Source organism: Bubalus kerabau, chromosome 1, assembly GCF_029407905.1.
Source record: "Bubalus kerabau isolate K-KA32 ecotype Philippines breed swamp buffalo chromosome 1, PCC_UOA_SB_1v2, whole genome shotgun sequence".
Classification (NCBI taxonomy): domain Eukaryota; kingdom Metazoa; phylum Chordata; class Mammalia; order Artiodactyla; family Bovidae; genus Bubalus; species Bubalus kerabau.
Genome location: NC_073624.1, coordinates 17,345,501 through 17,370,098, shown reverse-complemented (window position 1 = coordinate 17,370,098; position 24,598 = coordinate 17,345,501). Strand labels below are relative to the sequence as shown.

Genomic DNA, 24,598 nt, shown 5'->3' with positions numbered 1-24,598 from the left:
TTTCTGTTGTGATTCTGGACACAGAGAGCCCAGCTCCGAATGTGAGACATGACAGAACAGCCAGAGAAGGGGAAGGATGGACTCCATCTCGACACAATGGATGCTACTGCTCCATCAAAGGAAAAATATTTCCCTTGCCTCTCATCTCTATGATGGAAACTCTCCTCCCCAACACCCAGCTGAGACGGGTACATCTCTATTACCTGGAGAAGATCTGGAGTCATTGTTGTCCTCACCATCTGACAGGAAGCCTAATGTGGAGACAAACATCACACAATGCACAGAATGACCCTCCCCACAGAATAACAACCAGTGTTAAGGTTGAGAGGGAACAGGCCTGGCTCATGCAGTGCAGATGGAGGCTGGGGGCTCACAGGGCTCTGAGAGGCCATCCTACCACTTTGGAGGAGCTGCCTCTGTGAGTCTGGGGCATGCGTGGGGGCTGCGGATGCTGAGAAGATGAACACAGTCAATGAGAGGTGACAACCAGAGGCCCCAGGAGGGCAGGCAGAGACACCCACCTGGACTGCCCAGAAGACCCTCCTTTTGTGTCACAAGGTAATCGAGTTCTTCATACACAGCTTCAGCAAGAGTATCTTCATAGCTGGAAAAGGCTGAGAGATGCCCCAGCAGGTCAGAGATGCTGCCCCAGACACCCTGGTCCAGCAGGCTGAGAGATCCCTCAGTAGGTCAGAGATACCATCCCAGATACCCCAATCCAGCAGACACACCCTTTATCTCCCCAGTGTTCACACAGGGCTTGTCAGGACCTCAGGATAGCTTCCCACCCAGTGCACCTGTTGGCACCTTCTCCTCTCATCTGGCCCTGAATACAGCTCAGCCCCAATTCTGTCTCATCTCACAGGAGAGGCTATGACTTATGAGAGTTCATATACCAGTCCTAAAAGTCCCTGTCTACTCAGCACTTAGAGCTCAGCATGGAACACATGAAGTTCTGCAGACTCAGAACAGAGACCTGGCCCAGGTTCCCCTCCTCACACCTGCCCCATCTCCTGCCTCCACACACTCTCCCTGGTCCCCAGTTCCCCCTGCAGCCCACCTCTGCGCTCTGCTCTCCATCTGAGCAGCTGAGTCACCAGGATGATGAGGACCAGGAAGAGAAGGGCTCCCAGAATGAGGCAGAAGACCCAAGGCAGGGAGAAGATGCCAGAGAGAGAATTCGAGGCTGGTCTGGTCCCTAAGGAGAACAGGAAAGAGGGTTGGAGAAGGTCCTGGGCAGAGAAACCCTCTGTGCCAGAATTTCCAGGAGCTCTGAACAATGGCGTCCCAGTCTCAGATACAAGTACAGTAACAGTGATTCTCCAGACAAGCCTCCTCAGACAAGCCAACCTCACTCCAGCCAGTGTTGCCCCAAGGCAGAGCCAGGGATTGTCAGGGAGATGCCCTGCCAAAACAGCCTCTGAGGACCTGGCTCATCCCCTCTCCTTGGGCTTCAGGAGACAGAGCATCAAACAGTCCTGGGACCTGCACCTCACTAATGAGGAGCAACACTCAGGGGCAGGTGGGAGAACCTTAAATTCTGCAACATGGGAACCAGACCCACTTGGACCCTGGGCATGAGAACATTTTGACCCCAGAAACCAGGTTAGGGGAGTTCCCAAACATAACGCCCTGGCTTTTCCCCAACAGCCAGAGGCTCCTCAGACTCTTTCCTCCAGAGAGGAGGTCAGAGCCCAGAGAACAGGTCCCCAGAATCTCAGTATTCTCCCCTGACTGCAGATGGATCACAGTACCTGCTGTAGTCGGGGGCAAAGATGTTCTTGCACCTAAAGAGAAAAAGAGGAGTATGGGTAAAGGGAATTGGCCAGAATGCAGAGCAGCCCTTTTTTCCCTCTTGAGCCTGAAATCACCCCTCAGTCTCCACAACATCAGTGTCCGGTCTTCCTGGCTCCCCTGTCCTAGTACAGAGCCCCAGCACCCAGGATGTCTGAACATAAACTCCACACCACGCCCGGCCCAGCCCATTGCCCCTGCGCTGCCCCAGCTCACCCAGGGCAGACCCTGAGCCCCTCACTCACCAGAGCACCTCACACCAGCATCCTCCTTGTGCTTGCAGTCACTCTGCCCCCAGGGCTCCGCAGCACAGTCCCACAGGGAGGACTCCTGGCCCCTGCACTGCACCTCGTCCAGCCAGATGCTCCCATTTCCAGGGCCAAATGTTGCAGCCTGCAGGGCTTCTAGGGCCTGGCCACAGCCCAGCTGCTGACACACCACCTCAGCCTCTTCCAGGCTCCAGGAGTCATCGCACACGGTGCCCCAGGAGCCGCTGTGCCAGACCTCCACCCGCCCTGAGCACTCGGTGTCGCCTCCCCTGAGTCTCAGCTTCTCTCTGTCTGAAAAGGCAGCAGCCCCTCCTGTGACTGCCCTGGTGGGAGGGAGCCCCTGGAAGCCACAGGGGAGGGGGCAGGGCTGACGTACCTGTGCAGGGGGCAGCAGTCGGACAGCTCTTGGGTCTTCTTCCTGCAGAAGCAACAATGGGAAGCTATAGTTCAGGGACAGCTGGGGGAGGTCTTGTCCCCAAACATGAGTATCTAAGGTTTTTTGTCACAGTCAAATGACAAGAGACCACAGAAGCTTCATCATCTACTTGGCTGAGAGGTTCACTGCATGTTATCAGCAGCTGAAATTACTTTATCTAATTAGTTGTGTACCATAACAACAGTAAATGAACAGACACAGAGACAAATACAAATATACACCTACATTTTGTAGACTCAACCAAAACCCATCAATTAGATCTGAAAATATGAAATCATACTAATGACATCCTACATGGTTGGCAGTGACACAGAAACAGACAGTAAGTCACCTGCACACGAGATATAGGCTTCCTCCTTTGGAGAGCATGAGTTGTAATTCCAAGGGTCAGAAGGACACTGCCAGAGAGAGGGGTCAGTTCTCTGGCACTGGATTCCATCTACCCAGTGGGGTCTAGAACCTTCCCTGAGACCAACAGAGGTGTTGAGACTTCCGCTGTCCCCACAGCCAAGCTGACTGCAGATGATGGAAACGGTGACATCATCCATGGGGCTGCGGCAGACACTACCCCAGGTCCCATGGTAGAACACTTCCAGCCACCCAGCACACTCCTGGTCCTCGCTCACCATCCTGAGGGCCAGGAACTCTGAGATTGAAAGGGAGGAGACAGGACACAGTGAGCACCCTACTCAGTGCTCTGGGTTTTCCTCTCCCCCAGAAATAGTGACCATACACCCCTGACCCAGCAGAGGAGATGCCCACTGGGTGACAAGACTGACTTTTACCTCCCTTTCACCTGACTTTGTCCATTAATGTCTGTGCATCTATTTCTACCACAACAATGTAGTTATGAACAGAGAGGAAGACCAAACTGGGCAGCTGCAGTGATGGGAGCTGAATCCTGATTCCTGACAAAACTTCTAAAAGAACATGTGAAAGGAACGTGATGTGGAGAGTGAGGTGGTTGACAGAGTAATGGACCCCCAGAGATGTCCACAGTCTAATCCCTGAACCTGTGACAGTTACATTTCAAAAGAGATTTTACAGATATGATTAATAAGGACCTTGGGATGGAGACATAAAGCTCAAATATTGTGGATTAACCATGTGAGCCCAGCCTAACACATCTTTAAACTCACTACACTGAGAAATGCATCATCTTTCCCAGCTCCAATCAGAGGGAAATGTGAGTGAGGGAGAACTGTTGGAAGAGGCACTGTTGTTGAAGAAGAATAAAGAGGGCCCTGAGCCAAGAAATGAGGCCACACAGAAACCACAAAAGGCTGGGAAAGGAGTCCTCCCCAGAGACTCCAGGAAGAATGCAGCCCTGTGGACACTTGGATGTTGGCCCACAGAGACCCTAGACTCCTAGCAAACAGAACTGTAAAGGAAAAATATGAGTTTTCACTATGTCAGGCTCCTCTGTCCATGGGATTCTCAGGCAAGAATACTGGAATGGTTGCCATGCCCTCCTCCAGGGGATCTTCCTAACCCAAGGACTGAACCCACATCTTTTACATCTCCTGCAATGGCAGGCAGGTTCTTTACCACTAGCACAACCTGGGAAGCCTAGGATTTCCGGGTGTTACTTCCACAGATAACTGCAGAGTGAGACCTGCTTTCAAGTGTTAACTGTAAGAAACAGCTCTGTCAGGAAACACTACTGAGAATAAAGGATCAGCATCTCAGCTGGGATCAGAATCTCAGCTGCCTCAGGAGGAAGTGAAAGCACCCAGTCTTCATGTCTGTTGGAAAGACAGGCTCCATGGGAGGAAGCCTCCTTCTCTGGTCCTTTCAGCATCTCTCCATCAGGGCTCAGACCCCTGTCCTCCAGGGTCCCACCCCTCTCCCAGCCTGTGGACAGTGTGCAGCACAGACCTGAGCAGATGACCCCGGCGTCCTCCTTGTGTCTACAGTCGTGCTGCCCCCAGCCCCGGGAAGGGCACCTCCACACGTAGGACTCCTTTCCTGTGCAGTTCAGGTCGTCCAGCCAGATGGGCCCTGACCCTTCCCCAAAGTGAGCTGACCTCGTGACATTGAGGGCTTCTCCACAGCCCAGCTGCCTGCACACCACGTGGGCATCGTCCAGGTCCCAGCCGTCATCACAGATGGTGCCCCAGGAGCCCTGGTCAAGGATCTCCACTCTCCCAGCGCAGGGACCACCCCCGTCCACCAGGCGGAGATGTCTGCTGTCTGAGGAGAGAGAAATGGGACGATGGGGTGGTGGTGACCTCAGGGGTTGAGTAGCATCTTCTGTCCTGTGGGACTCTCACCTAAGCAGTAGGGGGCGCTCTCCTCTGAGGCCGCAGAGCCTGCTGGTTCAGACACGGAGTCGTTGCACTGGGGCAGCACCCAGGTCTGGTTTCCTGCAGAAACAGCAATGATCAGGGGTCTGGTTGGGTTGAAGAACAGGAAACTGAATTAAACTAAATAATAACCTAGTGATGGAGTTTGAGATGAAAGCTGTAACAGCAGTGAAGTTAGTATAGAGCTCAGTTTCTCCAAGGAGGTCTGCTTCTGACACTGCCACAATTTTTGTTTAAGCCAAGCTTTACACTGAGAACGAGTTAAATAGTGGGTTCTATACCTAAATCTGGAGAAAGCAATGGCACCCCACTCCAGTACTCTTGCCTGGAAAATCCCATGGACGGAGGAGCCTTGTGGGCTGCAGTCCATGGGGTCGCTAAGAGTCGGACACGACTGAGCGACTTCACTTTCACTTTTCACTTTTATGCATTGGAGAAGGAAATGGAAACCCACTCCAGTGTTCTTGCCTGGAGAATCCCAAGGATGGGGGAGCCTGGTAGGCTGCCATCTATGGGGTCGCACAGAGTCGGACACGACTAAAGCAACTTCGCAGCAGCAGCAGCAGCAGCATGCCTAAATCTACATCTAAATATAAGAAACAAAGCAAAATCTTTTCTGAAAGATTCTATAAGTTTTCATCTTCCATGTCTGTCACCAAAAGAAGGGGGAAAAAAACTCATTTAAAAGAGATCAAATGGAAAACCAAAAGGAAAAAGAAGACATTCCCCAAAATTTCCCCAAATATTCAACTATTAGTTTCCTGACAGAATTTAAATAGCCCTGATTAAAGTGCTCTTAAGATTAATTGACAAGATGTGTTTCTTGGCACAGAAATTTTAACAAAAAAGAAATAAAAGTTCTAGAGCTAAAAAGCTTAATATTTGAATTTAAGAACTAAAGAATGAATGTATAAGCACATTAGATCATAACTGCATAAGGCATATGCAGTTAATTTAATAACTGCATAAGGCAGTTATTAAAACAGAAGATCAGAGGACAAATATTCTATTAGGTTGGTGCAAACATCACTGCGATTTCAGACCATGAATTTTAAATCATTATAATTAGGCTCAGACATATCTTTATTAATCAAAATAGGAACCATTACAATCAACACATTTTTGCCAATGAGAAACTAGTTTGTTTTTTCCTGTAGTGTAAAGCTGTGCTTTGGGATTTGATGAACTCTTGGAAAGCATTTTCTGCCTCCTGTTGGTTGTGGAAACATTTTCTCTGCAAAAAGTTGGCAAGATGCTTGAAGAAGTGGTATTCAGTTGACGAGAGGTCAGGTGAATATGGCAGATGAGGCAAAACTTTGTAGCCCAACTCATTAAACTTCTGAAGCATAGGTTGTGTGATGTGTGGCCAGGCATTGCCATAGAGAAGAATTGGCACCTTTCTGTTGACCAATGCCCACTGCATGTGTTGCAGTTTTTAGTGCATCTCAGTGATTTGTTGAGCATACTTCCCAGGTGTAATGGTTTCACTGGGATTCAGAAAGCTGTAGTGGATCAGACTGGCAGCAAGTTTGGCCTTGGGAAGTGCTTTGCAGCTTCTTCTCAGTCCCACCACTGAACTGGCCATTGCCAGTTGTCATATAAAATCCACTTTTCATCACAGGTCACAATTCAATCAAGAAATGGTTCATTGTTGTGTAAAATAAGAGAAGATGATGCTTCAAAATGACAAGTTTTTTGATTTGTGGTCAGCTCATGAGGCACCCATTTATCAAGTTTTTTCACCTTTTGGCATTTGCTTCAAATGCCAAACGACTGTAGAAAGGTCAACATTCAGTTCTTAGGCAACTTCTCATGTAATTGCAAGAGGATCAGCTTTGATGATTGCTCTAATTGGTTGTTGTCAACTTTCAATGGCGGGCCATTGCACTCCTCATCTTCAAGGTTCTCATCTCCTTTGCAAAACTTCATTTAAAAAAATTATTTATTATTTATTAATTTTTGGCTTTGCAGGGTCTTTGCTGCTGCTCAGGCTTTTCTCTAGTTGTGGCGAGTGGGGACTAGTCTGTTACAGTGCTCAGGCTTCTCACCGTGGTGGTTCTCATGTTACAGAGAACAAGCTCTAGGGCGTCTGGGCTTCAGTAGTTGTGGTTCCCAGGCTCTAGAGCACAGGCTCAACAGTTGTGGTGCACAGGCTTAGCTGCTCTGCAGCATGTGGCGTCTTCCTGGACTAGGGATTGAACCCATGTCTCCTGCATTGGCAGGCGGATTCTTTACCACAGAGCCACCAGGGAAGCCCTGCAAAACTTCCTGAACAACCACTGAACTATGTATTCATTAGCAGTTCCTGGACCAAATGCATTGTTGATGTTGCAAGTTGTCTCTGCTGCTTTATGACCAATTTTGAACTCAAGTAAGAAAATCACTTGAAATTGCTTTGTGTCTAACATCATGTCTATAGTCTAAAATACATATGAAACAAGCAGCAAGTAATAAACCATTAGCAAAATAAAAAGCAAGAAATACACATTAAATGATGTGTAACATAACCACATTTATTTAAGAATACATTCCAAGATCAAATGGCAAATTTCAACAATGCAAAAACCGCAATTACGTTTGCACCAATCTAACTGCAGGTCACATGGTAAATGTCCTGGTTATAGTGCTGTGTAACAAATTTATCCTAAAAATTTAACCACTGGAGGAAAAAATATATACTTCATTTTGCTTAAGACTTCCTGAGTCAGCAATTTGGGAAAGACTCAACAGTTCTGTCTTGGGGTCTTTCAGTGCTTGCACTTAGATATCATCTGGGGCTGCAATCAGCTGAGAACTGGACTGAACCTGTGGTTACATAAGGAAATTCCTCATAGTATTTTAGTGGTAAAGGGACATCATGACAGCAACCTAATGCAGAAATATTTTATATGTTCAGAGAGAAATGAGACAGAATGAACCAAAAACTAGCATTGTGGGATTCCAGTTAAAGGTCATCTGGAAATGTTTATATTATTCTTCTAACTTTTCAGTAAGTCTCAAATTACATCAAAATTTTAAAAAAAATGTTAAAAGGTGAAAACAAATCAGAGATAATTCATTCCTAGGACATCGTCCATAAAAGAAATACTAATAACATAAAAAAAATAAATAAAATGCTTAGGAAAAATATAGAAGAAGGTGGACAAAACTTCTGAGAGAAATTCAAGACCTAGCTGAATGGAGGGATATATTATGTCAATGGCTTCCCAAATGGCTCAGTAGTAAAGAATCCGCCTGCCAGTGCAGAAGTGGGTTCAACCTCTGGGTCAGGAAGAAGCCCTGGAGGAGAGCATGGCAACCCACTCCAGTATTCTTGCGTGGGAAATCCCATGGACAAAGGAGCCTGGCAGACTGAAGTCCATGGGTCACAAAACAGTTGGATGCAACTTTGTGACTAAACAACAATAAAAATTATGTCAATGAATTGAGAGATCCAAAATTGTCAAAGTCAGTCATTCTCAAATTTCTGGGTAGATTAAATCTAATCTTAATCAAAATACTCTTATGCTAATTTTTTAGGGAGTGTGAAAAAATAACAAGCAGATTCCAAAATTTAGACAAAATACAAAATACCAAGAATGACCAACACAGTCAGTAAGAAAAGGAACAAAGTTAAAGGAGTTAATATAAAGTAACCCCTGTAAATTAAAATTATCCAGACTTATTATAAAGTTATAGTAATTAAGAAAATGCAGTATTGGTGCAAAGATAGACAAATGATACAGTGGAACAGAATACAGAGTCTTTAAAAGGACTCAGACATATGTGCTCTTCTGCTTAAGATAAAGGTAGCACTGCAGTGGGGAAAAAAGTCTCTCCAGAAAAAGATTCTGAGTGAATTGGATGTCCATGTGAAACATGACTTATCTTACACAGATATCAATCCCAGAAGGAACGTACAATTACATGCAAGAGAAAAAGAAACTTTTGTAAGATACTCTAAGAGAATATTTTCATGATCTTGGAGAAGGGAAAGTTCTTTTTAAAGGGATATAAGAAGTATTAAATATACCGGGAAAAGTTGGTAAGTTATATTAATATTTCCTTCAAATTAAAAACTTGCTTCATCAAAGAATACTGTACCATTTAGAAAAAGAAAAGACCAAATGTTCAACACACAAAATAAGTAACATATATTTGCGCCCCAAGTCATTGTCATGTTACATTCTAGCATCATATTTATAATAGTCAAGAGCAGGAAACAACTCAAATTTCTAACATCAGTTGAATGGATCAATGGCCATGTTATCAATGAAAGCAATATTCTACAGTAATAAAAATGAATAAAGTACTGCTATAAACAACATCATGAGTGAATCCTAAACATAATGTTGAGTCGAAGAAGTCACACACAAAAGAAAACACACTGCATGATTTTATATAAAGTTCAAAAACTGATAAAACACTCTATGGTAGTAGAAGTTAGATAAGCAGCTTTCCCTGGAGAGGAGGGAGGCCAGTTATTGGAGGCAACAGTGACTCTTGGGGCTGGGAATGTTCTCTTTGCTGCTCTGGGTACATGACTGAAGTCTACACGTATTGCTTATACACTGTCTTCTATGATCATATGTCAATGTTGCTTTAAAACATATTATTCCCCTTCACACTTCTTGCCCTAACCTGAAAAATGAGTGAACAATGAGAAGCACCATATTTCATCATGAAATATCTTCCAAAGCCAGTTTTCCCTCACTCTCTGCTCTTGGGGACATTTCACTCCAGGAGCATCCTAAGTACCAATAGCCCTTCCCTGTCTCTTACCTGAGCAGGTCACAGAGGCCGTGTTGCCATGGGAACAGTCAGGACCACCCAAGGCAGTCACAGGGCAACTCCACAGGAAGGACTCTGACCCTGAGCAGTGAAATCGGACTGTTGAGATCTGGTCACCTCTCTCCACCATGTGTGGTCCTCTGGGGGTGGAGATGGCGATTCCACAGCCGAGCTGACGACAGACAACATTGGCATTGGCCAGACTCCAGTGGGAGGCACAGAGCGCTCTCCATTGTCCAGAAATCTTCATCTCCACCTGCCCCTCACATTGAGAGGAGCCATTTGTCATGAGTCGGACTTCTGAGTATGCTGGTAGAAGAAGACAGAAATTCAGAAAAATCTCATGATGTCTCACCTGAACAGAGTGTGCAGGGAGGTTAGTCCTGACATGCATCTCACCTGAACAAACAACCTGAGCAGCTCCACTGTGGTGACAAGTGCCCCCTGGACAGGGTACTCTGGGGCACCACCAGAGCTTACGTTCCTCCCCCTCACACCTGAACTCTTCAGCCCAGACCTGGTCATCAGACTCTCTGAAGAGCTCGTGTCCCAGAACAGACACAGCCTCGCCACACCCCAGCTCTGCACAGATGACCTGGGCAGTGGGGAGTGTGAAGTTTCCATCAGACACTGGGGTCCAGTCTTCTCCAAGACGTACTTCTACTTGTCCTGAGCAGGGTCCATCATCTCCAACCAGACGCACAAATCCTAAGAAAACAACAACAAGAAATCCAGTGAGTGCCCATAGTCCTGGTTTGGCAATTGGAAACAATGTCACAGGCAATAATGTGAAAATTTTTCTTTTCCAGGAGTGGTGCCTGGAAAGAGAATTGGACAGTTATTCTCAAAATTTTATGAGCAAGTATTTTCAAGACCAAGTTTCTGAAAAGAAACCCTGAAGGATTTTCAGGGTCAGTTTCAAATGGCTGATTTCCAAAAACATGGATTTTGAGGTTAATTAGGAATGTGAATTCCTCATCTAGAGGCCTGGAAACTACAGAGCTCAAGGATACTGCTCTGTAGTGGGCACCAGGCTCAGGTTCAGAGCTGTACTAACCCAGAGTGAAGTAGATCCATGGGCCTCAAGAGGTTAGAGGACTAAGAGCCACACAAGGTTAGAGGGCCATCCTGAGATTTCTGGGGCCAGAATACTGGCCAGTTTCCTCTCAGGAACCAACACTTAAGTCTCTGAAGATAAGGAAAATCACGCAGGCTGGATCTGTGAGTGCTCACTGACAGTAGACAGACTTCTGGCTTAACAGGAGGAAAGCTAGACATCATAACAAGATTTCACACATGCTTCTTATAATTTTTCAAGGTGAAAAATTCCAAGAATTTCTTAGGTGACCTGATTTTGGAAGGTCGTCCAGAGATCAGTTTGGATAGGAAGAAAGCTCAGAGTCATAGGAGAAGGGGCTGGTCATAGCCATCTTTCTTGAAAGCTTAGAATTTATCAAAGAACCTGGGAGAGAGTGAGTTCTCAGTGGGAGCATGTAAAACAGCTGAGGTTTTTAATTACGTCATACTAGACATGTGAACTTTAGGAAATGCTAAACAGTGAAGATAACTTAAAGTATTTTAATCCTGTCTATATGCTCTTTGTTCCTTTCCTATTTGGGTTCTTGAGAAATAGCTACTATGCTGTAAAGAAAGAGAGTAAGAGGAAGAGAGCAGAGGGCAAATAGTGAAGTGAAGTGAAAGTCACTCAGTCATGTCTGACTCTCTGCAACTCCATGGACTATACAGTCCATGGAATTCTCCAGGCCAGAATACTGGAGTGGGTAGCCTTTCCTTTTTCCAGGGGATCTTCCCAACCCAGGGATCAAACCCAGGTCTCCCACATTGCAGGCAGATTCTTTACCAACTGAGCTACAAGGGAAGCCCAAGAATACTGGAGTGGATAGCCTATCCCTTCTCCAGTGCATCTTCCCAATCCAGGGGTCTAACTGGGGTCTCCTGCACTGGAGGTGGATTCTTTGCCAACTGAGCTATGAGGGAAGCCCAGAGAGCAAATAAGCCATACATAATTTAGAAATTTTCTAATTGCAAAAGCCTCAATATGGATGAAAGATAGAATATTTGGGGGAAATATTTGTTCAACAAGTTTTTGACACATTTTATCCCCTGTGCTCCTCCCATCAACCACTTCACCCTGCCACCTTTCCCATTTCTCCCACTGCAGACAAGAGAAAACTATCTTAAGAACCACAAATGGGTAGAAAGGAAATTCTGAAAGGGAAGAACTTCTGTAGGAGTGGAGTGAGGTAGGGTGTGTGGTAGGTTAAATGGGGAGTGGATGGGGTATGAAACTGGGAGAGAGACCAAAGAAAAAACTCATGATCATGGTTTGAACTTCAGGGACCATATTTTGGGTAGAGGAAGGTAATCCAAATAAAAAGAAACCCACAACATAAAGCACATTCTTTAACACACTTGTCTGGTTTTGAAGTATGCTCATGATAATTTATGTACATGGTGAAATTCTTTCTGATAAAGGATTCTGATTAAATAAATAGTGAACTTTGAAGGTTCAGAAAGAATATTCTAACAAAATAAAAATCTACTACAGAAAAACAGGAAAGAACAGAAAAGACCTAAAAGAAATTAAAGACTTGAAGGATCAGCTTGACCACTTATACAATGGTGAGAGAGAAGATGGTCTGCTTGCCTTTTATTATTTATCACTCTCATCTTCCCAGAGAGACACAGGTTAGAACTCCTAGTCTGGTCTGGTTGGGAGTTCGCTCACAGGCAACGCATTCTAATTAAAGCATTTTCAGTCAATACTTTTTAGTTGCTATATTAACCCCACAAGATTACAGATTAGGCAGAACATGAAAGAAATATTTGTTATATGCTGTTTTATGTACCCTGATACATGTTAAATGCTCGAATATACACTGAATAATCAATAAAGTCTTATACACATAAGGATAGACTCTTCTGAGACAAATTATGACTTCTTTTTTGTTTTCTATTTGATTTTAAAATTTATGTGGAAGATTATGTGTGTGAAAACTGTGAGAAAGTTTGTGGAATAGAAGGCTGATGTCAGTGGATAAGGATACTAAATATAATAAAAATATATCCTTCTCTGGTCTCTTGCTGTACAGACGTCCTGCATCCTTAGGCACACACAGCATCCTCCCACCACTCCTGGACCCTCAGTGCTGCTCAGAACACCCCACATGGGCCTTTTTCAGTTCCTATTACAGTCCCTCTCCCTCCCAGCTGCCATAACTCTCTTCTACCTTCTTAAAAAATTACATCTGTCCCATTACTCCTATTCATATCAAATAAACCCCCAAATTCTATTTTCTTAAATCATTGAAGTCATCAGGTATAAACTATATAATTTCTTACCATAAAACACAGAAATTGTATTGCTTCCACTTTTGACTTGTCAGTGTATGGCTAAGTGTTCTTCCAAAATTTTGTCCTATACAGATGTCTTAAAAGAAAAAATGGGCAGGGACTCTCTGATAGTAACAATCGAAGGAGAACCTATGACTCAGAGCACTTCATCCAAAGTTCTCTGGTCTTACCTGCAAAGGCCTATGAATATTTACATCTAAAATTTCAAAAGAGACTTGCAATTTGGCACAAATCCATCAATTCCTGTCTGATCTGTTTCGGGACATCCTCTGTGCCTCCACTCCTACTAACCTAGTGTAAAATAATGTCTCACCCTGTACATACAGAAACAACTCCATCCACGAAGCTGTGTCCTCATTCTAGCCCTCCCTTCCCATAGGCTAACTGTGCAAAGGGATTTGTGTGGTGATTTGAAAATGTCTCATGTGATTGATCTTCATCTTCGTTATGAAGATCAATATTCATTGGAATAGTTTAATCTACTATGTCAGGTAAGATCACTGGAGAAGAAATAAAGACTTACAGCAGGAAAGTAAATGAAGCACATCACCCACAGAAGCTTTGTGCATTCACAGAGGCTGGGTCTGTCTCAGTCCTCTCTAGCCCATCTATATCCTATTGCCCCAGTGATCAGACACCAGCTTCCATGGCACTTTTCATTCTGCCATCACTAGGCAATACACTGACCATACCTGAGCAGACGACTCCTGCATCGTTCTCATGACTGCAGTTGTGCACTCCCCAGCCCTGGGAAGGGCACTTCCACACGTGGGATTCCTTTCCTCTGCAGTCCAATGTGTTCAGCAAGATGCGCCCTGATCCTGCCCCAAAATGAGCAGACCCCATGGCATTGAGGGCATCTCCACAGCCCAGCTGCCTGCACACCACGCGGGCATCGTCCAAGTCCCAGCCGTTATCACAGATAGTGCCCCAGGAGCCCTGGTCAAGGATCTCCACTCTCCCGGCGCAGGGACCTCTTCCGTCCACCAGGCGGAGCTGTCTGCTGTCTGAGGAGAGAGAAATGGGACAACCGGGCATTGACAAGGGGGACAAGGGTCTTCTGTCCTGTGGGACCTTCACCTGAGCAGTAGAGGGCGCTCTCCTCTGAGGCTTCAGAGTCCCCTGGTTCTGACAAGGAGTCAATGCACTGGGGCAGCACCTGAGTCTGGTTTCTTACAGCAATGATAAGAGAATAATAACATTGGAAATGGGCAAAAACAGGAAATATGACAGAAGTGTTAACCTCTGATTTGTAGAGTTCTGCACAGCATCTGAGAAAGATTTACAAGAAATGTTAGTCTCTCTACCCGGAGCAGTTGAATGAGTTTAGAGTCACAGGAATGGGCTGGCTGCTGGATGGATTCCTTATAAACCACACACGCGTTGGTGCCCTTGATCTGAGAGTTAAAGGGATTAGATTAAAGGAAATGGAGTCAGGAACCGGCCTCATCAGAAGCCTCAAGTAGCAGCCATGAATCCTCTATCATTAGAATCATTCTCCTTGGTACAGTCATGCAGAATTGAAAAACAAACGGACCTTGAGATGTCTTGGTTTGCCCCAGAATATTTTACTGATGGCTCTAAGCTTCAGACTCCAGATCTGGATACTTTGTTTTAAGAAAATGTGATCTCTTTGAGTGGATTGGGCAACCTTGCATGAGTAATGTCTCAGGTGATATTGATTGACATTGACCAGATTCCACTGGGAATCTTGGAATGCTGCTTCTTCTCTCAAGTAAATATTATCTTTCCTTGCACTTTGTGTCAGGAATTGCTATTATTCAAAATTGTGGGTTATTTGTTCTCCAGGGGGAAAATATTATGCATTTCTAACTTTACCATAGAGCAGAAATAGGTTAAATTCTTGCTCTTAAAGCACTTGAACAAACAATACTGACAGACTCACTGTGTTGTTCTTCTTTAATACATAAAAAGCAATGTAAAGAAAGGTTAAATGATGTCTATTCAGCGTTGCACTTTAAGTGAATGATGAAGTAGAGAATAAAATTTAGAATTTTGTATTTCCATGAAGAAGGATTCCAATGGAGGGGTTCACAGCAGGCCAATGGTCTGCTGGATACAACTTTAAATGCTATAAAATGTTAGATAAAAAATGAAGATATTAGACATTTGTGGACACAATATGAACTAAACATGCTAAAATTCTAAAGAGTGGAGATCATCTCCACTCTTTGTTAACCAAGGATCTGAAGCTTCTCTTTCTCTATGGGAATTTCCCAATTTGTTCCCTGGATTAATGGATCAAAGTGGGACAGAGAAGCCCGCATGATTTGGGGGTTACCTGGTGCTGCACTGACAAAATTGGAGACTTGAGAGCCTCTCTCATATAGAAGGTTTTCTCCTCAAATATCTGCCCAGTAAACACGCTGTCAATGGCAGGAGGCCAAAGAACTGTGTCAAACACCTTGGAAACAGAGTGGATATTCCCTCATCCTCCTGACTGCTGAGCTACCAAAACATTCAGGTTTTCAATTATAAACTCTAAAAGCCCATAACACAGGGGCAGAGAAATCAGAGGTAGACTGAGTGCTACAAATACTGCAACCCAGACTTGTTACAGCTCAACTCTAGCTAGTATTTAGACATCTGGGTGGTCTGAACCCCTTCTCCCACTTGCTTAACAAAACAGAATATGAATCCTTTCAGGTGTTAGAAAATGTATCTGGGATATCTTATTTTCTTATGCATCATTTCTCTCATTCAGTTAAAAATTACATGGCATGTGAAGAGATGGATGACAAGACAAATTTAAAAATTTTAAAAAGGAAGGTAAGAGAAGGCAGAGACACACATGCTACATATGCTGGAGTTAGCGGATAAGGATTTTTAACTATGAACAATGTGTTTAGGGGAAAAGGGGAAAGGAAAGAATCAATAGGTGAAAAATGAAAAAAGTTAACAAATAATTGTAACTATAAGAAAATCAAAGCAACAGTTGCCAACTGAAAATAGAATATCTAGAATTAAGAACTGAATGAATAGGTTTAAAAGAATTTTAGACAGAACTGAACACAGAATTAGTGTCTTAGAGGAGTCCTAGAGTTGAGAGATGAGGAGGAGGAAAAACAGAAGGAGGAGAAGGAAAAAGAGGGGGAATAGGAGGAGAAGAGAAACAGGGACAGTGCAACAGAAGTAATATTTGAAGATATAATAATTAAGAATTTTTTTAAATGGATGGAAGGCTATGAAAACCTCCACATCTACTAAAGCTGCAGAAAATCTAAGGAAAATCTGCAATAAATTTGTTTAATACCAAAGAAAGAAAAAAAGGAGAGAAAAAGGAACATGAAGCACATGGGTCAATTAAAAGGAAATGGTAAATACTAACCCAACAATGAGTCTTCCCTGGTGGCTCAGATGGTAAAGCGTCTGCCTGCAATGCGGGAGACCCGGGTTCGATCCCTGGGTTGGAAAGATCTCCTGGAGAAGGAAACAGCAACCCACTCCAGTACTCTTGCCTGGAGAATCCCACGGACAAAGGAACCTGGTAGGCTACAGTCCATGGGGTCGCAAAGAGTGGACATGACTGACAGACTTCACTTTCACTTTCTTTCACTTTCTTAACCCAACAATATCAGTAATTGGATTTGCAATCTAATTACAATGGCTCCCCCGTCCCTGGGATTCTCAAGGCAAGAACACTGGAGTGGGTTGCCATTTCCTTCTCCAATGCATGAAAGTGAAAAGTGAAAGTGAAGTGGCTCAGTCGTGTCTGACTCTTTGCAACCCCATGGACTGCAGCCTACCAGGCTCCTCCATCCATGGGATTTTCCAGGCAAGAGTACTGGAGTGGGGTGCCATTGCCTTCTCTGTACAATGGATTAGATACTTCAAATTACAGCCCCTCTACTAACTGATAAACCAACAAAATTCATGTAAATGCTACCTGCAAGATACTCACATTGTATATGAGAGCAAAGAAAGGTCAAAAGTAAAATGATGGGGAAAAATGTATATATTATGGAATACTAGGCTTCCCAGGTGGTGCTAGTGGTAAAGAACCTGCCTGCCGATGTAGGAGACATAAGAGATGTGGGTTCATTCCCTAGGTCAGGAAGATCTCCTGGAGGAGGGCATGGCAACCCACTCCAGTATTCTTGCCTGGAGAATCCCATGGACAGAGGAGCCTGGCTGGCTACAGTCCTTAGCAAAGAGTTTTGACTTAGCAAGCCCACACACATGTGAATACTAACTATAAGAAAGCTGCAGTAGCTATAGCAAGGTCACAGAAAGGAGATTTTAAGGGAAGATGTGCTAATTTAAAGAGGATATTTTCATGATTATACAGTGGTACGCCCTTAATAAAGATATTACAGATATTAGAATCCAGGGAAGATATCGAAACATAGCTTTGAAATACAGAATAATACTTGACAGAATGAAAAGAAGAAATAGACAAAATAACAATCAACCTGAGGGAACTTTAACAAATCTTTTTCAATACCATGCAGACCAGGCATACAAAAAAGAAGGAAGACTATAGTAGATGTAAAACACCACAATCAACACATTTAGCTAAATAACATATAAAGAGCAATGCACCCAATAATGAAAGAATTCACATTATTGTAAATGCACTAGGAACATTTATCAAAAATGACCATATGGTAGGACAAAAACCTTCGGATAATTGAATTTATACAGAGTATTTACTCTGACCACAGTGTAATTAAATTAAGAATTAATAAGAAAATACAGTTAGCCATCCTTATTTGGAGAAATTAAGCAACATCCTTCCGAAACAGTACCTGGGTCTGGGAATAAATTTAAACATGAAAATATTGTGAAATAGTGATAGCAAAGATATGATATAACTAAATTCTTCTAATGCAACTAAAGTAGTGCTTAAGGGAAATTTATACCTTAGATTTAGAAAAGAAGAAAGGCTGAAAATGAAAAAACGTGTAAGCTTCTATTTAAGAAACCAGGAGAAGAGAAAATAAAGCCTAAAGGATACGGAAGTTGGGATTAACAAAGAAAAGAACAAAAATTAATTTTAAAAAAGAAGGTAAGCATGGTGGTAGTGACGGTGGTTTAGCCCCTAAGTCAAGTCCTACTCCTGCGACTCCATGGACTGTGGCCGCCAGGCTCCTCTGTCCATGGGATTTTAGGCAAGAATATTGGAATGGGTTGCTGTTTCCTCCTCCACGGGATCTTCTTAACCCAGAGATTCAACCTGCGTCTCCTGCACTGTAGGTGGTCTCCTGCATTGCAAGCGGATTCTTTACTGCTGAGCCACCAGGGAAGCCCAAGGTAAGCATGATAGAGAAAACAGAGGAAAACCTTTCAAACATGGCTCCTTGAAAATTGATAACCACTGAGCAATACTAAACAAGAACAAAGAGAAAATGAACTTAACAATACCAAGAATGAAGAAACATCACTATAAATCATACAAATTTTTTGGTCATAGTTTTATTGAGATTAAATTTACATATCTAATGTGGATGAGTACTCAGAAGATTTTCAATTTCTCCACAACCTTGCCAACACTTATTTTTTTTTAATCATAGCCATTTTGAGAGGTGTGAGATGATATCTTTTATGGTTTTGATTTACATTTCTCTGATGACTAATAATATTGAGCATATTTTCCTATACCTATTGGCTATTTCTATATCTTCTTTGGAGAAATGTCCATTCAAGTCTCTGGTTAATTTTTTAATTGGGTTATTATGGTTTTTTTCTTGTTGTTGTTTTGCCCTTGAGTTGTAGGATTTCCTTATATATTTTGCAAATTGTCTATTTTTGCCTGTTCTTTTGTGTCATATCCATGAAATCATGAAATAATGTATATTTATTTGGTGAGGAAATAAATTATCAGGTATCTAAAATGTAACTTGTATCCGTTGATGATATTACAACATCACACACAGTAAAATAAATTCAGATTCAGTAAGGTTATAAATATTCTTTACTCAAATTATAAAGTTATTTGAAGAAAATGAAATGAATAAAAGCTATTTTGAGATGAAGAATGGCATCTGAAACACTGCACTAAAGGCAGAATTCCTAAAAGTAAAACATAGTATATTTGATCATATAACCACACCACATACACAACCCTAAAGACATATGCAAAAAATGGGGTAAATACTTTCAATAGTATTTAAAAGGCAGTAAGTGGTGTTAATTTGTAGAGACTTCCTATAAATAAATGAACTTTTAAACATTCTAGAGAAAAAATATAAATGATGATGGAAGATATCTTAAAGATATCTGAAATACCTTTAAGTATTTACTTGTTTATCATGTCCACATTCCATGACAAATACACACACATATATACCCCTGAATGAAGGTTCCACTACAGGAAGGAACTTGCATATCTTATTAACCCCATATTTCTGCTATTAGGATGGTGATTGCACATTCACCGTTCAACAAGAATGCATGGAGAAGCTTTTCTAAATACCATGATGGGGCTTGATAAATATTTATTGAATGAATACATAGATGAATAAAATTCAGTGAAATAGAATTTCTTTAAATTCACGGTAATCAGCAAAATAGTAAAGCAAATATAAATTAATGGTAATATTTTCTGATAATAAATGGTGCATGTAAAAAATAATTAGTGCATAAGCACAGAATTAATTTATATTCAAATTTCCACTTATGCAATTTTTAAGAAGTTTTTCTTAAATTTATTTTTGGCTATACTGGGTCTTGGTGCTGCACGTGGGCTTTCTCTAGTTGTGGTGCACAGGCTTAGTTTTTCCATGGCATATAAAATCTTCCTGGTGTGTGCGCATGTGTGTGCTGTTTCTTCAGTCGTGTCCAACTCTTGTGACCCAATGGACTGTAGCCTGCCAGGCTCACCTGTTCATGGGATTCTCCAGGCATGAATACTGGAGCGAGTTCCCATGCCCTCCTCCAGAGAATCTTCCAGACCCAGGGATCAAACCTGCATCTCTTATATCTTCTGCACTGGCAGGCAGGTTCTTTACTGCTTCCTGGATGGGAGATCAGATTCATGTCCTCTGCACTGACAGGTGGATTTTTAACCACTGGACCACCAGGGAAGGCCCACTTATGCAATTTTCAATGGACAATTATTAAATGAATTCTAAGCTACTGTTATGTGTTATTCAGTATGACATTGGTCAAGCAAAGATTGCTGTAAAGAGAGAAAACTCTTTAAAAAGGGAATATATAGAAAAAGTCAGGAAAAAAAAAAAAAAACAAATAGCTACCTAGTAAGGCAGAAATGTGTGCAGTAGACTCAAATAAATTTTCTAAGAAAGATTTGTATTTAGAGGAAGCAAAATTAACCAAAAAAAGACACGAAAGAATTGTAAGTGAAAGAAATACACATAAGTTCAAAAAACACAAGAAAATATAAGTGTAAATGGTTCTTGTCATAAAATATGAGAACTTGTGTATTCTCTCCACATCATCCTACCAAACTTTCTACCCACTTCATGCAGAGAACCTCTGAAAAAATGATGGCAGGGCCTCTGTGAGGTGATCGCTCACTTTCAGGGTCAGAGACTTCACCACAACCCGTTTTATGGTGCTTTATTGTCAAAAAAGTATCATAGATAATAGTCCAATAGTTTAACACTGCTTTGGCCTTTGAATGAAAAGACAAAGAAATGAAGAAACAGAGGCAAGGAAAGGGAAAAATCTCTGCTTTTGAAATATCTATCTCATTTAGTTTATCTCATTCTCTCATTTGTAGATTTCAGGCAATGCCCAACATATCATTCAAGGTATACCTGAATGGGGTGTGAGTGGAAGGTGGGGAATAAGAGAGAGAGAAATGTTGAAGGAAGTAAGGTGCTATGGTTTGACTATTTGTCACCCCACCAACATTTTTTTTTTTAATTCCAATTCCCAGAGTAATAGTATGAGGCACTGGAGCCTTCTCAAACTCTTCCAAAAAGGATGAAAGGAACACTTCTAAAGCCATTTTATGAGGCTGAGATTATCCTGATACCAAAACCAGACAAGGACACCACAAGTAAAGAAAATACTGGCTAATAGCCCAAATAAATATAGATTCAAAAATCCTCAACAAAATATTAGAAAACCAAATTCAACAATACATGAAGAGAATACTGAACAACCCACTCCAGTATTCTTGCCTGGGAAATCTAAGACAGAGGAGCCTAGCTAGCTATAGTCCATTGGATCGCAAAGTATCAGATGCAACTTAGTGACTAAACAACAATAATAATACCACCACCAAGATCAACAAGGATGCAAGGATGGTTCAATATTCACAAATTAATGTGATACACCAAATAAGATAAAGGCAAAAATCATGCCCTTTCAACAGATGAGGAACAAATATTTGACAAAATTCAACAGCCGTTTATGATACAAAAGATCTTTACAAAGGAGATATAAAGGGATTATACCTCAACAAAATAAATATCATATGACAAACCCTCAGCAAACATCCTACTCAACTGTAAAAAGCTGAAAGCTTTTCTTCTGAGATCAAACACAAGGCAAAAATGCCTACTCTCATCACTTTTATTCAACATAGTTTTGGTAGTTCTAGTCAGAATCATCAAGCAAGCAAAAGAAAATAAGAACATCCAAATCTGAAAGGAAGAGTCAAAACTGAGACACTATTGAAAACTTTAAGACATTGTGAAAGATATTAAAGAAGGCACAAATAAATTGAAAGATATTCTGTGCTCATGGATTGGAAGACCTAATATTGTTAAAATGATCACACTACACAAAGCAACCTACAGATTCACTACCATCCTTATCCAAATGTCAATGAAAATTTTCACAAATATGGAACAAAGAATTCTGAAATTTGTGTGGAACCACAAAAAAAAAGTGAATAGCCAAAGAAATCTTGAGACAGAATGACAGAAGGGTCGTGCTTCCTGATTTCAAACTATATTACAAAGCTGTATTAATCAAACAGTATGGTATTGCTATAAAAATGGACACAAAAATCACTGGAACAGAATAGAGATCCCAGTAATAAAACCAATTGTATGTGGTCAATCAATTTATGACAAAAAAGTAGAGATTATAGCATCAGGAAAGGACTGTCTCTTCAAAAATGGTGTTGTGAAAGCTGGATGGTTACATGCAAGAGAATGAAACTGAAAAACTCTTACACCATTCACAAAAATTAACTCAAAATGGATTAAAGACTTGATCATAAGTCCTGAAGCCATAAAAATCCTAGAAGAGGGGCTTCCCTTGTGGCTGTGGTAAAGAATCCACCCACCAATGCAGAAGACTCAAGTGTGATCCTTGATCCAGGAAGATCCCTGATGCCACGGAGCAACTCAGCCCATTCGCCAGAACTGTTGAGCCTGTGCTTTAGAGCCCGGGAACGGCAACTATCGAGCCCATGTGCCACAACTACTGAAGCTCGGTGCCCTCCAGCCTGTTCTCCTCAACAAAAGAAGCCCCTGCAATAAGAAGCCTGTGCAATGCAATGAAGAGTAGCCCCTGCTCACTGCAATTAGAGAAAAGCCCATGCAGCAACAAAGACCCAGCACAGCCAAAAATAAATAAATTTTAAAAATTACTTTAAAAATCCTAGAAGAAAAATTAGGATGAAAAGATCCTGACATCAATCATCATGAGGATATTTTGAGTTTGATGCCAAAATAAAAGCAACAAGAGCAAAAATAAGCACTGAAACTACAGAAAACTAAAAAACTTCTGCACAACAAAGGGAAAAGGTCACAAAATGAAAAGGTAATTTATGGAGTGGGAGAAAATATTTGCAAATTACATTTCTGACAAGAGTTAATATCCAAAATACTGAAAGAATTCATACATCTCAATAGCAAAAGCAAACCAACAAACAATCTGATTAAAAAATGGGCAGAAGACCTGAATAGACATTTTTTTTTTCAAAGAAGACATAAAGAGGGCCAACAGGTACATGAAAAGGCGCACAATGTTATGTCATCAGAAAAATGCAAATCAAACTATAATGGGGTAACATCTCACATCTGTTAGAATGGCTTTTATCCAAAAGACAAGAAATAACAGGAGCTGGTGAAAACGCGGAGAAAAGGCAAACCTTGTGCACAGCTGGGCAGGGTGGGGAGGGGGGAATGTGAGTTGATGCAGCCCCTATGGAGAACAGTATTGATGTTCTCCAAAAATTAAAAATAAAACTGTCATATGGTTCATCAATTTCACTTCTGGGTATTTATCTGAAGGAAACAAAATACCAACTTGAAAAAACTGTGCAACCAAATGTTCATTGCAGCATTATTTACAATAGCCAAACAACGTAAGTCTTCTCTGATGGATAAATGGTGATATGTACGTATGTCCAGCCAACAAAAAGAAGAAAATCCTGCCATGTGTAGCAACATAGATGAACCTTGAGGGCATTATGCTAAGTGAAATAAATACCATATGATCTAATTTATATGTGGAATCTTAAATACAAAAAAGGGGGTTCAGAGATGTAAAGAACAGTTTGGTGGTTGCCAGAGGTGGATTGATGTGGACAAAACAAGTGGAGTTAGTCTAAAGGTACAAACTTGCAGTTCTAAAGTGAATTCCATGAAGGTGTAATGTCCAGCATGGTGACTACAATGAATCTGTATTATATACTTGAAAGTTGGTAAGAAAAATTCTCCTCATAATCAAAGAATTGTAATGATACATGGTGATGGATATTACTAGACTTATTGTGGTGATCATTTACCAATATACAGAAATATATAAGCTTTACATTTAACACCTGAAACTAATACAATGTTATATGAATTATATCCAAATTAAAACTCTAAATAACAAGGTTGAAATATGGATTAAATTAGCTCCATCCTAAAGTCATTTTGTGGACCCAACTTTAACTCATCACTTAGATATTTTAAAATATAAAATCTCACTACTGATATCCTACAGGGTTGGGACAGACATAGAGAAACAGACAGCAAGTCACCTTCACACGAGATATAGGCTTCCTCCTTGGACGAGCAGGAAGTGTAATTCCAAGGGTCAGAAGGACACTGCCAGAGAGAGGTATCAGTGTTCCGACACCGAATTCCATCTAACCACTGGGGTCTAGAACCTTCTCTGAGACCAACAATAGTGTTGAGGGTTCCACTCTCCCCACAGCCAAGCTGTCTGCAGATCACGGACACAGTGATGTCTTCCATGGGGCTGCGGCAGACACTGCCCCAGGTCCCATTGTAGAAAACTTCCAGCCACCCAGCACACTGCTGGTCCTCGCTCACCATCCTGAGGGCCAGGAACTCTAAGGTTGAAAGGGGAGGAGACAGGACACAGTGAGCATTCCTCTCAGAGCTCTGGGGTTTGCTCTTTCCCAGAAATCGTGAACACTCACCCCTGACCCAGCTGAGGAGATACCCACTAGGTGACAAGACTGAAATCTGTCTCCCTTTTACTTGACTTTGTCCATTAATGTCTGTCTTTCTATTTCTACCACAATGATGTAGTGAATACGAACAGAGAGAAAGACCAACAAAGACACCTGCAGGGAAGGGCCCTGAGCCTTGTTTCCTGATAAAACCTGTAAAAGAGCATATGAAAGGGATGTGGGTGGTGGAGAAACAGGCAGAACAGTGAACCCACAAATGTCTATGTTCCAGTCTTTCAATCCCGTGAATGTTGCCTTATATTTCAAAAGAGATTTTATAGGCATTATTAAGACA

The 24,598-nt window shown here is 42.0% G+C and overlaps 1 protein-coding gene across 1 annotated transcript in view; it reads right to left on the bottom strand.

Moving 5' to 3' along the window:
• The window catches only part of LOC129657974 (antigen WC1.1-like), a 66,711-nt gene that overhangs the window by 1,992 nt on the left and 40,121 nt on the right, over nt 1–24,598 (bottom strand). The window contains exons 7-19 of the mRNA XM_055589207.1: nt 23,866–24,180; nt 13,643–13,957; nt 9,975–10,283; nt 9,567–9,884; nt 4,773–4,865; nt 4,378–4,692; nt 2,831–3,145; nt 2,440–2,481; nt 2,040–2,354; nt 1,755–1,787; nt 1,061–1,198; nt 522–614; nt 204–251 (exon numbers count right to left, since the gene is read on the bottom strand). Of these exons, the coding sequence (XP_055445182.1) occupies nt 204–251; nt 522–614; nt 1,061–1,198; nt 1,755–1,787; nt 2,040–2,354; nt 2,440–2,481; nt 2,831–3,145; nt 4,378–4,692; nt 4,773–4,865; nt 9,567–9,884; nt 9,975–10,283; nt 13,643–13,957; nt 23,866–24,180 (2,649 nt within the window). The remainder of the gene's footprint in view (nt 1–203; nt 252–521; nt 615–1,060; nt 1,199–1,754; nt 1,788–2,039; nt 2,355–2,439; nt 2,482–2,830; nt 3,146–4,377; nt 4,693–4,772; nt 4,866–9,566; nt 9,885–9,974; nt 10,284–13,642; nt 13,958–23,865; nt 24,181–24,598) is intronic.